This window comes from Mesoplodon densirostris, chromosome 1, assembly GCF_025265405.1.
Source record: "Mesoplodon densirostris isolate mMesDen1 chromosome 1, mMesDen1 primary haplotype, whole genome shotgun sequence".
Lineage (NCBI taxonomy): Eukaryota > Metazoa > Chordata > Mammalia > Artiodactyla > Ziphiidae > Mesoplodon > Mesoplodon densirostris.
In genome coordinates this window covers 39406225-39424107 of record NC_082661.1, presented here as the reverse complement: position 1 = coordinate 39424107, position 17883 = coordinate 39406225, and the positions used below count along the sequence as shown (strand labels likewise).

Genomic DNA, 17883 nt, shown 5'->3' with positions numbered 1-17883 from the left:
AACTAATTCAAACTTTTGAAAGCTTTAAATTCTCAGTGTTCAAGTGGTCTTTAAATGTGGTGGAATTTTTTTCTCTATGAAAATAACTTCCCTTGGTTTCTCTGTCTCTGAATTTTTCTTGTTCCTTCTGTGTCATCACACCTCACCATTCTAACTCCTTTCTTGAGCAACTTCATTGTCCAGGAAACAACTATTCTGGTGTCCAAAATCCTTGCACTGACACTTATGTCATCACTCCTGGAAAGCTGAATTCTCTGTCTCTAGCTCACATTTTGTGGAGTCCAGGCAAAGGCACTAGGAATATTTGAATCAGTCTGAATTTCAAATAGGTAGTAAAGATGGTTTCATACCCAGATAATTCACCCTCATCTCATAAAATGTCATTGTATAAAGAATACCTTGAAAGGGGTATAAAATAGAACTAGATGAGTGTGTATGTGTGAATGCCTATGTGTGTGTATAAAGGGATATACAGATGTCTGCCTTTATTTCAAAAGATGGAGACCATAGTGACACAGTCTATGCTATTTCCATAGATTATAGCTAAACTGCACTGAGACTGCACAGACATAAAGTCTAAATAATCCTTTAAATAACTTTTTCCCTTGGAGATGGTAAATACATTCTTGAAAGCTACAGGTGTGACAAAGGATAAAAAACACATTTTTTCTGGATGACCTAGCCAATTTATGTCTAATTTTTTTATCTTTTAAAAATTCTTTCTTAGAAGAGTCAACTCTCCATGTGCAGATTTTTGTGGCACAGCCAGAAATCACAGACATATGGAATATATTTTTTACATTCTTAAGAAAAGTGTTGATAAGGATTATTTCTTAACCATATACCGCATATTATTGAAGATAAGTGATACTCAGAACTGGGATAATAATGACACATTCAGGGTGCTGATGATACCACTTAATCTATTTTTAGGTATATTTCCTTAAAAAATATTGTACCTCTTTTGGTCACTCATGTTTGAGGCTCTCAATCCTATACTATGTTATAGTACTTAATATTCATAAAGAGCTTTATCAACACATGGTTGATTTCCCGCAGAGATGGTACATTTTAAATTGGTTCTTATGTGTTATGTGCATCATCTTATCTTGCCTCTGTTCTACTCATCTCTCCAGCGTTCTATTATATTTAACAGTGATTTCATAAACCCGTTTCTTTGTTGTGCTTTAGGGAAAAGTTTGCTTGTATTTTGGGCTTCTGGCTACAGAGCTCTGTATCTGGTACACAGAGAGCTGCTGTAAAATTACTATTGGTTGCAATATCCTAGGTGTGAAGAAAGTGATCTGGTTTGGTCAATTCTCAGTGTAGCTTTTCTCTTTATTGGTATTTGTCTATTCTATTTTAATAAAACATTGGGTAGATGCAGGCAGAAAGAGCCACAAATCAGTTCTATGATCCATGTAGCAGCTTTAGTGCGCTCGAACTGCTAAGGACATACTTTGCTGAAATTGTATATTCAATTGGTGATGTCTACATTGAATTCTTTTAGACCTATTCTGTCTTTTAAAGTCCTGAAAACACTGGAGCAGTCTACTTTGATGAGGACTTATTCAGAACAAGCACACAATAAAGAATGAGATACTGTTTTCTCTATAGTACTGTGGCAGTAATAATGGACAAAACAACAGTCGTATTACATTTCCCTTTAAAGTTTTTAATTTAATAGAAAGTCGTTCTGTCCTTCAGCAAGTTTTAGTATATTCATTCATTAACTCTTCGAATATTTGTTGTGCCCCTGGTAGCTGCCGAGCACTGTATAAGGTGTGAGGGTACAAAAACCAGTTCCTACTTACAAGGTGATTTAACAGACTTGAATCCTTTTGTTTTCATCTAAATATAAATGTTGCATCACAATCTCTCAAACTATCCAATTGCTTGGGCTCCAAGGATGTAGAGGGCCAAAAATGCTTTTGATTTTGAGTCGAGAGAGAAACTTAAAAACATCGTCTTTCCTACTCAGCTGAGCCTAATCACTACTTCTCCCCCACTTAAGTTAATAGCTGCTTAATTTCCCACTAATTCAATCCTTCTTCATCCCTTCTCCCATTCCCTTTCCCTTCTTCTTGACAACCCAGAAGCATGGCCATTATTTCTTTCTGGTTCTCATTCATGTTGAACAGACCCAATAGCTTTTTGGTTGGGTTCTGAAATTATGGCAAAAAGACTGCAGCCATTTTGATCATCAGGTCTAGAAACAACCTTCTTTCTACTTTTAATACTGTGAAAATAAAAGGGTCAATGCTTGTGCTCCTCAGACAATAATGGAGTTAAAAACACAAGTGGTTTTTAAAGTCAGATTAATTGAGGTATACTTTACATACAGTAAAATTCACTCTTTTTTATGTGTACTGTTCTATAAATTTTGACAATGTACAAAGCTGTGTAACTACCACTATAAAACAATATAGAGAACGTTCTCATCAGCCTCCCCCAAATTCCCTGTGCCTCTTTTTTTAGTTAACCCCATTCACCCAATCACAGCCCCTGGCGTGAGTGATTTGTCCCTACAGTTTTGCCTATTCCAGAAAGTCATACAAATAGAATAATATAGTATGTAGCCTATGAGTCTGGATTCTTTCACTTAGATAATGCTTCTGAGATTTACTCGTGTTTATTGCAAATATTATCAGTTTGTTCCATTTTATTACAGTGTAGTTTTGCATTTATGGATGTGCAACAGTTTTGACCATTACCAGGTAATTAATATTTGAGATATTTCTAGATTTTGCCTATTATTAATAAAGCTGCTACAAACATTCACATATAGTTTTGATGTGGATATATGACTTCATTTCTCTTGGGTAAATTCCTAAGAGTGGGGTTGCTGGATCATATAGTAAGTGTATATTTAACTTTGTAAGACACTGTGAAACTCTTTTCCTAAGGGGTCATGCCATGCTGCACTCCCAAGGTGATACGTGAGAATTCCAGGTGCTCCACATCCCTGTCAGCATTTGGGGATGAGTTTTTGATTTGAGCCTTTCTAGTAGGTGTGCCATGGTATCTCATTGTCATTTTAATTTGCATTTCCCCAAGGACCAATGATGTTCAGCATATTTTTGTGTGCTTGCTTGCCATCCACATCTTTTTTTTTGTGGGTGGTAAAATACACGTAACATGAAATTTATCATTAGTAGTCACTGGCAAACATTTATTTTCTGTCTCTATGAATGTGCTTATTCTGGATATTTCATATAAATGGAATCATTCAAGATGAGGCCTTTGTGTCTGGTTTCTTTCACTTAGTGTAACATTTTCAAGGTTCACCCATTCTGTAGCATGTACCAACTTCATTGCTTTTTATGGCTGAATGATATTCCATCTTATGAGTATACCACATTATATTTATCCATTCATCAGCTGGATTGTTTCTACCTTTGGCTATTGTGAATCATGCTGTTGTGAACATTTGTGTATACAGCTTTATGTGAACACATGTTTTCAATTCTTTTGGGTTTATACCGAGTATTGGAATAGATTGATCATACTGTAATTCTATGTTTATTTTATTCAGGAACTGCCAAACTGTTTTCCACAGTGGCTAAACCATTTTATATTCCCACCAGCAAGGTACGAGCATTCCAATTTCTCTATATCCTTACCAGCACTTACTTTTCGTTTTTTAAAAAAATTATAGCCATCTTAGTGGTTGTGAAATGGTATCTCATTTGGTTTTAGTTTGCGTTTCCTTAATGACTAATGATGTGGGCATCTTTTCATGTGCTTGTGGACCATTTGTATCTTCTTTGGAGAAATGTCTATTCAAGTCCTTTGCCCAGTTTTAAATGGAATGGTTTGGCTTTTTGCTATTGATTTATAAGAGTTCTTAATATATTCTGAATAGTAGACCCATATCAGACAAGTGATTCACAAATATTTTCTCCTATTCTAGGGTTGTTTTTTCACTTCCTTGCTAATCCTTCTGTGCACACAAGGTCTGAATTTTGATGAAGTCCAAATTACCTACTTTTTTTTCTTGTTACTTATGCTTTTGGTTTTATATTTAAGAAACCACTGCTGAATACAAGGTCATAAAGATTTATCACCTATGTTGTCTTCTAGGAGTTTTATGAGTTTAGTTCACATATTTATGTTTTCAATCCATTTTAGGTGAATTTTTGCATGTGGTGTAAGGTAAGGGTCCAACTTCATTCTTTTGTATATGGATATCCTGTTGTTCCAGCACTATATGTTGAAGAGACTATTCCTTTTCCATTGACTGTTTTGGGGAACCTTGTCAGAAATCAACTCACCACAGGTATGGGTTTATTTCTGGGCTCTTGATTCTATTCCATGATCTATATGTCTATTCTTATGTCATTACCACACTGTTCTGATTATGGTAGCTTTGCAGTAAGTTTGGAAATCAGAAAGTGTAAGTCCTCCAACTTTATTCTTTTTCAAGATTGTTTTGGCTATTTGGGGTCCCTTGCAACTCCATGTGAATTTTTGAATTAGCTTTTCCATTTCTGCAAAGGCCACTGGGATTTTGATAGACACTGTAATAAATCTGTAGGTCACTTGGGATAATATTGTCATCATAAAAATATTAAGTCTTGCAATCTATGAACATGAGATATCTTTTATTTATTTATTTAAGTCTTCTTTAATTTCTTTCAGCAATGTTTTGTGGTTTCATTGTAGAACTCTTACACCTCCATGGTTAAATTCACACCTATCCTTTGTGAAGTGCTCTTTCAAATCTTTTGCCCAGTTTTAAGTAATTGGGCCATTTGTTTTCTTATTACTGATTTGTGAGTGTTCTTTATATATTCTGGATACCAGTCTTTTACCAGATATATGTTTTTGCAAACATTTTCTCCAAGTCTATGGCTTGTCTTTTCATTTTCTTAACACTGCCTTTCAAAGACATTTTTAAAATTTTGATCAAGCCCTATTTATCAATTTATTCTTTGATGGTTTGTGCTTTTTGCATGCTATCTAAGAAATGTTTGCCAAACCAAAGATTGTAAAGATTTTCTCCTATGTTTTCATCTAGAAGTTTTATAGTTTAAGGTATTATATTTTGGTCTATGATCCATTTTTAGTTAATTTTTGTATACAGTGTGAAACTTGGACTTTTGAATGTAAAAGTGACATATTCAGTTTCTATTTTGCTGCTCACCCATTGTGTCATGTTAGGCAAAGCAGTCAATTTGAACCTCAGTTTCCTCATTTAAACAAAGATGCTTCCTGATCTGTCAGAATTGTTGTGAGGATCAAATGAAAACAAGTATAAAAGTACTTTCTAAAATCAGAGTATAAACGTTAATTATTATTTTTAACTGACAGCAGCCAACAGAATGATGGTAGAAGAATGTGTCATAAATGGAGGAAAGCCAGATCTCAATTACCATCAGTAGAGTGAGTGTTTAAAAGCAATAGATTTTAAATAGACCTGTGTTTGAATTACATTTTTGCCACTTCCTAGTGGATGAACCTCACACAAGGCACTGAGCTCTCAACTCCCCAACTTTCTGACCTATGCAATGGGGAAGGAGTATAAACCTTCACAGGGTAGAGATGAAGCGAGTTACATACAGAGCCTAGTGAGCTACACAGAGTAGGGGATTAATAAATGGAGTTTTTGAGAGAGAGAGAGAGAGAGAGAATGATTATGCATATACACTGTCTAATAAAATGATGATGTAGATTGTCATGGTTTATATGAATGCTATAACAGATGACGGCAAGATCAAGATGAAAAGCAAGAATGTATCTTGCACTCTCCTGCCTCTGGAAAAGTGTACACAATGTTAGAACATCATTCCAACATCATTCCCTTTGCCCCTCTGACTTAATCTTGTAGGATTTAGCTCAAATGACATGTTCTTTTAGGAAGCTATTTATTACCACTTTCTCCTCAAATCTGCTCTGTGTGCACACAGTACATTGTGTATCCCTTTCTTAAAACAAACTGTACCATATTATGATTATCTGCTTATTGGTCAGCCTTGTTGATTATATGGGAAGGTCCTTGAATGAAGGGAGCTGTCTTTGAGTCTTTAGAATCCAGTATAATGTCTGGCACATAGTAGGAACTCAATAAATGTATGCTAAATGAAAAGATGAATATATATTATTAATTTCTAATGTTGGTATAAATAGCGTTTGTTAACTGAACTTTTTAGTTCAGCTTGTTAGTTTTAGAGCATAATACTGATGTCTATTCTAAACAGACCAAGTGGACTTCCCTTTATGGGAAAGGCCTATTTCTTTTAGGTTGTCCACACCCATATAATAACATCCATCATCCAGTTTTCAGTAGTAATACTGGGCGCAGATGAATATATTTTGCATTTGTACAGGAAAAATGACACAGCCTCCTTTTTAAAGTTTTCTGTAAAGTAATGCTGTTCAAAATAGCTTTTTTGGAAAAGTGTGATGCTGACTACATGGCAGGGTAAGTTCCTGTCATGAGTACTTGAAAAAAAATGATTTAATTAAATTCATATGTGTTAAAACGTTGAATAGCTCATATAATATGGAATTTTATGAAAAGGGGAAATACCTGCCCATATAAACTTCAATTAAACTGTGACTGAACATCCCTAATTCAATGATCAGAATTTCTCAGCTGATGATCTCATGCATATGTAGTTACCTCAGAATAAAATGAAGCCACTGGCTAGTTCTGTGCTAGTGAGAAATAGGTGAGAGATTACTCAAAGGAATGCTCAGGACTGACACCTGTTAGATTTCCTGCTCTTGGTAGATTGGGTCATGCCATAGTCCATCAATCCCAAAGGGCCTGTTTTGGCTCTCCATAGGTTACTTACAGCACATAGGCAAGAGTGTTCTTGTGGCCATAATTTCATGCCAGGAAATTTTGACTCATGTCATAAATTGTGTTAAATTACCAGACAAGATAGTTTCGGAATGAATGGCAAGAAGCTGAAAAATCTATAGGCTGAAAAAAACTGACAAGAGTTCCTTGTCCTTGTGTCCACAGGGATACACCACTTTTATCTCATCTTGTCTGATGTTAACAGTCCCTATGGTATGACTTAGTGTCACAGCCCCTGGCATTGAGTCAGTCCTTCTGAAATATCCTTATCCAGAACTATCTGTGTATGTGAAACAAAGAGAAAAGACAGAGACTCTGAAAAGAGAAGAGAGTAAGAAAAAATTAAAAAGTAGGATAGCATGTGGGCATGAAGAGAGGTACCAGAAAAGAGAGCAAGAGACACACAGAGCCCATCTACTAAGAAATAACCATGGAATCACTCCTCTCCTCCTCCTCCTCTTGCTACCCCTATTTAATAATATTAATTGAGAACTTGCTTTGTGCTAGTTTTGTAGTAAATGTTTTCTACTGTGTTCTCTCCTTTTATTCTGACCACAACCCTATGAGGGAGGTTCAGTTGTACCATTTACAGATGGGGCCCTAAGGCTTAGAGTTACAGTCTAGCTTGCTCAAAGGCACTGGGAGAGCTGAGGTTTGAACCGAAGTCTGTCTGACTCCAAAGTCCAAGATCATAATCACACCACATTATCAAAAATCCAGGAATTACAAGACACAAATATGGGAGAAAAGTCTTAGTGGCAGAATGACCAAAAGAGCATGATTTTATCCTAGAAATAAATTACAAAACAAAACATCTAATGTATTTAACTGATAAACACAACTGATTATTGTCTTTCAAAACACTTATCCTAGAAGGCCTTATGGTTAAATCTGTAGTGCACTGGCCAATGTCTTTTAGGGGTAGCAGCTTTTAGAATCAGCTTACTAGACACATTAAAACAGATTAAATACAAAGAGCTATATTTCTTTAGTTCCATAAAAACATTTAAGAAAATTGTCAAGATTGGCCATCCATTTTATTAAAAAGATTTAAGTCCAAATGACTTTGGTTGTTTCTAAAACATTAAATTCAAGCTTAGCTTTCAAAGACCTGATTCAACTGATTACATGCTGAGGAATATGTGTCCGGCTCTGAAAGAGATGATCTTGTTAAAATAAGGGTGTGGCTTATTAGGGTGACTGACTATGTTGAAGGGGGCAATCATTTGGACTCATAATTTTGGTATATTCATACAATCAATCAGTCACTGCTTTTCAGTTTCAACCTGCCTAAGAGAAGAAAATGAGGATGAAATAGAAAATACGTAAGAAAGAAAAGGAAAAAATGGAAATATCAATTACCACCTGATCTTCCAATGCTGAAATCAGACACAGCTACCGGCCAGAAATTAATCTCATGAGGGAATAATGTAAGTATGTGGGTGACCTCAGGCTTTTCTGTGTACACATCCCCCTCTGCCACCAAACACAAACCTCTAAAGAAAATTCTGGCCTTAAGCTGTTGCACATTTCCTCTTTTCTCTTTTATTCCTTCTAACTCCTGGGCAGTACTATGTCAACCAAGGTAATCAACTGGGGAAGACCTGAGGAAGCCAAAATGGGGAATTTGCATTGAAAAGGTCTAAGATTTACTTATCTAAGAGTCGGAAAAAAAGAGAGTCAAAAGTGAGGAATGTGGGGCTTCCCTGGTGGTGCAGTGGTTGAGGGTCCGCCTGCTGATGCAGGGGACGCGGGTTCGTGCCCCGGTCTGGGAGGGTCCCACGTGCCGCGGAGCGGCTGGGCCCGTGGGCCATGGCCGCTGGGCCTGCGCGTCCGGAGCCTGTGCTCCGCGGCGGGAGAGGCCACAGCAGTGAGAGGCCCGCGTACCACAAAAAAAAAAAAAAAAAAGTACTGCTAAGGATGATGAATTTTGGATATTCTTTAAAGTTCTATAAAAGATACTAGTAAAGATGAGAATTACTTTACATTCCTTTTGGTTGTTGAATTTTGTTTCTTAGACCACAACACAAGACTGGGCTAATGAGGGGTTCTTGATTTGTTTGGGTTATAGGAGTATAACATTTACAGCAGGTGTCCTTAATGCTGGATTCATGGGAGGACTTTTAGGTTGTTTATATTGATACATTTTCATAATTAGATGTGATTTTGTGTTTATGTGTACATGTATATTTTGAAAGGATGAGCATCTTCATATTCATAGCTTTGATCAGATTCTTACAGAGTTCACCATCCTTCTCCTTAAAGAATATAAAAGGACTACCATTGAGGAGAGAGAATGTACAGTCTCAGGGCAAAAGACCAAGTGAAAAGAACATAACTATAGAAGATAACTAATTTCTAACTTTACAGCAAAAGCTTAACAGTCTAGTCCAAATCCATTTATTTTTGCCAAAGATACCAAGGTATTCATTTACCACCTGACTCTCCTCCCCCCCTCAAACTCCTCTCTTGATCTCCTTGGTATTTGAAATAGATTCAGTGATTTTTTAAAAATAAAGTAATCCATGAATGTGCTAAGTGAGAGAAAAAGCCACTGAAATTTTCAGGAACTACAGAAAGATGGGAGAAAATCAGCATTAAACTCGCAAGCAAATCATACATTTATTATAGTTTGGGAAAGGCATCATGATAGACTTGAAACAAAGGAAGGCATAGCAAATAATAGTGGTGAGAGTATTAGCGTTATCATACTGATTAAGTGGCCCCTGTCAATGTACATGGAAAGGTGTTTTCAGTTATTACTCTTCTGCTGAACGGATTAATATATCATACTTGTTACAGAAATCTTAATTCAATGCATCACAGCCTAGGCATCAAGTTATATTAACTGGATAAACATTTAAATAATGGAAGGCAAATATCTGCAAAAGGGAGGAACTGAGAATCATGAAAAATCTGCCATTGCTTTGTTATGTTTGTTTGAACACCTACTCAAGTGTTTTATTCAGACCCCAAACGGGAGGCACAGAGCAGCTCCCAAGTCTTTCAAACACTCCTTCTTTCTTGATCTGCCTCTTTCCTTAAAAGCAGCACCCACAAAAAAGCAGTGTTATCTTACTCAAGACAAAAAATTTGACTTAGTGTCTTAGGAGAAGGCTTTCAGCAAAGATTAGTCTCTAGGATTCCATGGGCAGAGTATTAGACATGTCCTAGGCATTCGTTAAATGCTTATGGAATAAACGACTAACCAAATGAATAAATGAACAACCATCTTTCACCCCCCCCTGCTGCCACTGTGGATATATGACATTAGAGGCAGGAGAAGGCACGAAGAGCATCATCAGGGAAACAGAAAACTGCCCCCCCACAAAATACTCCCTTACCTCTTTCAGAAAGCAGCCACTTCCTAAAGTGGCTGCTCTTAAAGCTTTAAAGGGCCGGTGGTCTCCCCAGAGGTTTTATGAGAGGAGTGGGAGATACTGCCTCATAAAGGAATCTACCAAAGAATTCTGGGGGAAAGAAGGGTGTGCTAGGCAGAAATAAGGCTCTCCCCACCAAGATGTCTACATCCTAACCCCTAGAACTTGTAAATGTTAAATGTCAAGAAAGAGTTAAGGATACAGCTGGAATTAATGTTGCCAATCACTGGACCCTGAGATGAGGAGAGTGTCCTAGATTATGCAAGTGGGTCCCATGTAATCACAAGGGTCCTTTAAGGAAGACTGAGGCAGGAGAAAAGGTCAGAGTGATGCAATATGAGAAGGACTTGACCTGCTGTTGCTGACTTTAAAGATGGAGGAAGGGGTCTCAAGCCAAAGATTGGGGGCAGCTTCTAGAAGATGTAAATGGCCAGAAAATGGATTCTCTCTTAGAGCCTACAGAAAGAAACACAGCCCTGCTGACACTTGGATTTTAGCCCACTGAGACCCATCTTGAACCTCTGACCTCCAGAACTGTACGATAATAAATTTGTGTTGTTTTAAGCTTCCGAACTTGCAGTGATTTGTTACAGCAGCCATTCAAAACAGAGGGTCAGTGAAGAGGAGGGAAGGACCTGAGAGGCAGGTAGACTAGTTTTGTCATTACTAGCCATGGGGCCTTAGGGAATTTATTTCCTGTTTTTGAGGCTTTGTTTTTCTCATGGCTGTAGTGGGTTAAAACTAGCAACCTCATAAGGCTACTTTTGATGTTAAATGAGATCACATCTTTGAATCGCCCAGCTCCAGGCCTGTTGCACTATGCAATGTGGGTGTTCATCATTGTGATCTCTCTTCCTTTTTTTCTTCCCTACCCTCCACAGTCACTGAGTGCCAGGATGCAGGGTAGGCAATACAAAAGAAGAGAAAAATAAAATGCATGGAGATGGGGAGTCCAGCCTGAGAGGCCTGGGATGGGGAATCCATACCAACCACTGCTTCCTGAGGCAGGGACCCCAGTCCTGTAGTCTATCTAGGATTTTATAAAATGAGGGTTTGAAGGGCTGTATCATTTGTTTGTCAGTGAGAAAGAAGGGAAGGAAGTGGGTGGAGTGGGAAGAACAGGAGAAGGTTTGGGTGAAGCAGGACAGAGGAAGGAGGAAAAGAAATGAAGGGTGAGACCCAGGCTGGAAGAAATAAAGGGCAGGATTCTCCTGCAAGGGGCATCAGAAATGAGGGAAACTTCAAAATCAGTTGGCTGTTCTTTCTTTTTTTCCCCTCTTTCCATACCATTCTTCCCTTCAGTTTAAGCACTATATAAGACCATATTCATACACAAACATTCATGAATTCATTTCAGGTAGAGCTTGTGTGCTGGGATGGCAAGGGAAAAGGGTGAATTGACATTTATGTTAAATTTCAAGGGTTAAGATGAACCTTTTAAGAACATTGGAGAAGCATTCTCTTGGGAATAATAACTGAACACTAACTGGCTAAATGTTATTAAGTCTCTGGACCTGTCACTAATTAGCCTTTTGCCTAAGGTGATATGGGAGATCTCTCTATTGAACAATGTAGGTAAGATCTCTGCTATAATGACGTTATGTTCTGTAGAATGTTGGTCAAGGTACTATGAATAGTGGAAAATACAAACCTCTAAATTTGAATGACATCTTATTCCCCTCCAGGCTTTGCAGCCAATGTAGATTCCATGACTTTAAATGTACTGGGATAATTTCAAGGGAGAACATCCAAATTGTAATAAAAATCATTGTTAGAGTTTGGATGTACTTTGTGTTCAAAGATTTTTTAAATTAAATTTTGTGACATTGCACAACTTTGACTAAGTCATTTTGTGGGCAAGTCATATCTATTTCTACTAACACATTAAATTTTAGGAAATAAGTAGATTTTAACCCACCTTTTCAGTTTATTAATAAATTATTTTGAGGAAGTCACAAGAAGAAACTCAGAAACTATCATTTCTTCTAAAAGAATGTATATAAATTGCGAAGTGACTTTCTGTGTAATATATCTACCTTCAAATTATATCAACAAGATTATTTCCTTGTTTTCTTTTTCAGGCCAATTTAAGATTAAGTTAAATATCACTTAAAGACATTAGCTATTGAGATTTTAAAAATTGTTTTAACAGGAAAAAGTAAAGTCTTTTAAAGTGACCATGATGTGTTTAAGTAAATATTTTCCCAGAAGGTTCAGTGTATAATTTAACTTGAGAAGATATGGGTAAACACATAGACCTGCTGCAATATTTTAGGAAGTAATTTACCATTTCCTCTGATTTTGGAAAGTCCTTTAAAATAAACAAAATCTGCTGCGATTTCTCACAACCACTTTTTTTAAAGGCTTCACAGCTTTGGTAATCAATAGTGCTGGTGGTAAGTCAGGTAATCAATGTGCTCCGAAATCTTCAGAAAAAATAGACAAGTCACTGCTTCTTTCCTCCTTCTGCCCTTTGCTCCATTGTCCCCAGATGACTTCACAACTGAGTTTACAGATCAAAAGACTTTTTCTATGAATACTCACAAACTTCTGCTGAAGTATGCAGAGATTTTCAAAAAAGTCAACATTTACTTAGTGTAAAGAGATTTTAAGTTTGAACTAGTAGAGTGATCAGCAGGTTTATCTAACCCTGAAAAACAGCTCAACTAGCTGTTGCAGGTATTCATCTTTCTCCCCCAAACAGCTCTACTGGCAGCAGTCAAAACCAAAGTGGGAACTTAATAAAAATGAAAATTGTGGTAGCAAAATACACTTACAAGGTTAATTCGACATATTGCAAAAAATTGGGAGGTTATAGTGGTTTCTATATAACCACAGTATTGATTTAGAAAAACCCCAGAGAAACAGCTGCATTTTGATATATAACCTGCTTTGCCTGCATAGGAAACCCCAGATCTTCAGGGTATATAAGTCTTGAGATGCTAGAATTTGAACATAACATTGGGGAAAATTATATGTATCTCTTACTGAGAAATAATGGGATAATAAAACCTGCATGTAAACTTCTTTATTAGGCAAACACATATTTGCTCCCAAGATCATGTTAATTTCTTTTACTAGCGAGTGTCAAAGGATGAGAAAAAGTAAAGTCAGGTCTGATTGAGAAAACCGTGCACATACCACTGGATTCTCTGATTACCTGTGAATGTCTCCATTTCTGGCATTTGGTAGCAACTGGCTGAGGCAAACCAGGCAAAATATTTTCCAGCTGCTGGAAGATTAACTCCTGCACATCTTCAGTGCTGTGTTCCAAGTATGTAACTCCAAATGGGACAGTGGTGTGAATCACAAGGGAAGGTCCGATTTCCGATGACTCTAGTGTAAGAGGAACATAAAGATACACTTTAGGGCTTCCCTGGGGGCGCAGTGGTTGAGAGTCCGCCTGCCGATGCAGGGGACACGGGTTCGTGCCCCGGTCCGGGAAGATCCCACATGCCGTGGAGCGGCTGGGCCCGTGAGCCATGGCCGCTGAGCCTGCGCGTCCGGAGCCTGTGCTCCGCAACGGGGAGAGGCCACAACAGTGAGAGGCCCGCGTACCGCAAAAAAAAAAAAAAAAAAAAAAGATACACTTTAAAGTGGGTAACATGTTAGTGTCTCTCAGCATTTCAATCCGGATTTAAGAGTTGATCACAATAATCAGACAATAAATGAAGGGAAAACAGATTCTAATCTTTGAAGCATAAAATTAGGCTACTTCTGAAATTCAAAATCAGGCTTTACTGACGTGGAGGACAGATTCAAGATGCGTTTTAGAGAACAAATTTTCAGGTCTTGTTAAAGAACCTGAAGGAAGGTAAAATGACCTAATATGTACTGCCTTGGGTATAATTAAATTTATTGGTATGTTTATCTCTCTCAACCACTAAATCATAAGCTTATCAGGGCAGGAACCATTTCTTATACATAGCCTATATTCGCTTTAAATTCTGAGAACAAAGTAGATGTTCATCTTCTTAATTTTATGTTAAATGGATTGCAAAAATATCTTGTTGAAATTATATAAATGCCAGAATAAAATACCTTAAAAAAAAACCTTTCTCAAAACAAGCTTGACCTCATAATGTTCTTCATCTTTTAAGCAGCATTAAAAATCTGGAAAAAAAAGTCTGCCTCATTCATAACATGGAGATACTTTCCTTTTTTGTTTGCCATTGAATTTTTTTTTGCTATATTTTCACAATGAAAAATAACAAGTGCTTCATATCTTTCACTCTTTAGTAGAATATAGAAAATTGAATAAAGTTTGACATTGAAAGCAAAGTGACTGAGGCATTAGAGGATACAACCTTAGAAGGAATGTTAACCAAGATTTCCTGTTATTATTTTTTGTTTAAATCATGCAGAAGAGAAAAGTTGAGGGAAAACTAAATAGATATGAAATGCATGAAATTATAATATGAAAGTTGGTGCTCCCCCCTGCTGAAAGAAGAAAATACTAAAATCTATAAGCTATTGACAGGGGTTGGGAAGACTGATACTGAAAATTCTTTAAATTGGGATTATAACATTCTTTTCGGGGTTGTTACAAAAGGCAACAATCTCTTTGAGATAGGTTTGTACATCTTTACACAGAAAAAGTAATTTTACACAGAACAAGCCACTTACTTGCTGTGTGTCCACTCAACCTCTTTACTTTGTGTGTATGTATGTAGAATGAGAATAAGTTAGCATCTACCACACTGTTCTGTGGTCTGGATTAAATGACATTAATGTGTGTGAAGTGCTTAGCACAGTTTCTGGCACAGAGGAGGTGCTTAATAAATGTAAGCTATGAGAATAAAAGCAATAAATCAGATATATCCAAGGGAAAAGTTCTCCTGGTGTTGTGCAAATGATAGGTGTGAGTTATTTTTTTTGTTAAAGTACTTCATTTTCCTGTTGCGCTCTGGCTTATGAAGTTTACAGCAAAATACTGTTAAAGAATTTGGGTCTCTCAGAGAGAATGCAGTGAGCACTTTAAAGTGGCGTGTTCTCAAACATTTTAATATATATGAAGTGGGAGATCTGACTTCAGAATCTGTGCTGTAAATGCAGCGGTAAGAAGATTGTCCAGTTTTCACCTCACAGTAGCTGGAACAACTTGAAAGGGCAAAGAGGGGACCCTCTCTTTGAACCTTCAGTGTTTAACCTGCCAGTGTCTACTTTACTGGTACCACACGGGAGTGCAAAATCTCAAATCTTTCACTGAATACCACCACTGTGAGAAACCTACTGCATACTGCCTCAGGGAGTGTTATCTATGTTGTCAGTTAATACATTCAGGGAGGCTTGTTCACAGAAAGGGGTGGCAAAAATGTCACCCCTCTTCCATGAGGTTCCCAACCTTCCCAGAGACAGAGAAAGCTCCTGGGTCAGCATTTGGAAGCAGGAGAGTTGGGGTTCTGAGTTGACTTATCTATGGCAGTCTTCAAAGGGAAACAAACTCAGCTGTGTGCATGAGGTTGCACTGACCCAGCCATTTGTTCTAGCCGGGAGCTCGTATAATTACTAAGGGTAGTGATGGTGCGTTGCCAGGTTTCTCCCATTTACATTAGCCATCCACTCCAAGGAGAGCAATAAAAAAGGAAATTTAAGACCAAAAATGAAACAGCTCTTGCATAACAATGAGAGAACAACCTGGCTACTTGTTTTTATTGGAATCAGACAAAAATTTTTGAGAATTTCAATTAAAATTTGAACAGCTGCAACCTAAGACAATGAGTTTTAAGGGAAAGACCCTCAACCCCCAAATTAAAGGGTATTTTCAGAAGCTAAAGTGCAAAAATACAAATAGCCAACTGGAGTTTAAACGTGACCAAGGCTTGGAACTAGAGCACTATAAAAAGCCACAAATATGTTAATAGGATTCAGAGCGCAAACTCAGTGTAATCATTATTCCTTGGTTCCTGAGAACGTAATGATGTTATCTTTCTTTTTCTTTTCTTTATTCAGTTTAACAAGCATAGCACTTTGCTTTTGGCATTTTAAATGTAAAGTTCATAGTAAGTTGACAACTATTTCTGTATGTTGGGAGATCAATGGCTTCAGTCAGAAGATAAGTTATTTGAACCTTTGCATCCTTAATAGCCCAGTGGTCTTGGACAACTTAATCTCTTAAGCTCCACTGTCTTCCATCAATTAGAGGGGTGTAATACTACTTACCTTATAAGGCTGTCACAGGATTAAATGGGTTTGGATACATAAAAGCCTTCTTCAAATATAAAGTGCTATACAAACATAAGGCACCCCTAGATAATATTTTTGTTTTGACCTCTGTGCTGTGGTAAGAACAGCTTTAGAAAGGGATGACAGAGTTGACTTATCTGAAAGTATTAAGACTGATTCTTATATTAACACCCCAGGAAGAGTGGCAGACTATTCCTGGGTAGAGGCACAGCAGCTTTTTTTTATTATGGTAAAATATATATAATATAAAATTTACCTTTTAAACCTATTTTAAGTTTACAGTTCTCTGGCATTAAGTACATTCACATTGTTCTGCAACCATCACCACCATCCATCACTAGAACTTTTAAAATCTTCCCAAATTGAAACTCTATAGGCATTAGAAAGTAATCCCTCACTCCCTACTTACCCCAGCTCCTGTCAACCACCATTCTATTTCTGTCCCTATTAATTTGACCACTCTAGGTACCTCCTATAAGTGGAATCACACAATATTTGTCCTTTTGTAATGGGCTTATTTCACTTGTCTCCAAGGTTCATCCATGTTGTAGCAGGTGTCAGAATTTCCTTCTTTTTTAAGGCCACATAATATTCCATTGTGTGTATATACAATATTTTGTCAGTGCATTCACCTTTTGGATATTGTGAGTAATGCTGCTATGAACATGGGTGTACCATTATCTGTTCAAGTCTCTGCTTTCACTTCTTTTGGGTATACACTCAGAAGTGAGATTGCTGGATCATACAGTAATTCTGTGATTAAATTGTTGATCAATCACCATATCATTTCCCACAGCAGTTGCATCATTTTTCCATTCCTACCAGCAATGCACAAAGGTTCTAATTTCTCCACACCCTTGCCAACACTTGGTATTTTATTTTTTTAAATAGCTATCCTAATGGGTATGAAGTGGGCACTGCATTTTTTTTTTTATTCTGCAGTTTTGGGTGGGGGTCAAGAAGTCAACTCAATTTGATTGCAGGTAATTCTTTCATATCTGGATGCTTATATTGTTTTCTCTTTGCCTTTGGTGTTTTGAAGTTTTACTTGAATATTTTGAGGTTTTAAGTTTCTTTTTGCTTACTTTCTTTGACTTCATTGTGTTTTCTGAATCTGAAGACTCATTTTTGTCATTAATTTTGGAAATTGTTCAGTCATTAGTTCTCTCCATTCTCCCTGTCTGGTAGATACAGTACTCTACTTAGAGATATGATAGATATTCTCATTCTATCTTCATGTGTCTTGATCTCTTTATAATGTTTTCCCTCTCTATGCTAGATTCCATGTAATTTCTTCTGATTTATCTTTCGGTTCACCATTCTCCCTATATATGTGTTTATTCTGATGTTTAATTTGTCCTTTTAATTTCAAATTTAAGTTATTTTGCTTTTCATTTTAAAACATTCTATTTTTCAAATCTGTGTGATCAGTTTTGATAGCTTCTTTCTCCCTAGTCACATTGTCAGTACTCTCTTTTACTTCTTTAAACACAATCAATATACTATATT

The 17883-nt window shown here is 37.0% G+C and overlaps 1 protein-coding gene across 2 annotated transcripts in view; it reads right to left on the bottom strand.

The window, feature by feature from the left end:
* The window catches only part of RNLS (renalase, FAD dependent amine oxidase), a 287408-nt gene that overhangs the window by 12760 nt on the left and 256765 nt on the right, over positions 1-17883 (bottom strand). For both annotated transcript variants that reach the window (XM_060102407.1, XM_060102417.1), the window contains exon 6: positions 13349-13524. In XM_060102407.1, coding sequence (XP_059958390.1) covers positions 13349-13524 — 176 coding nt within the window. The remainder of the gene's footprint in view (positions 1-13348; positions 13525-17883) is intronic.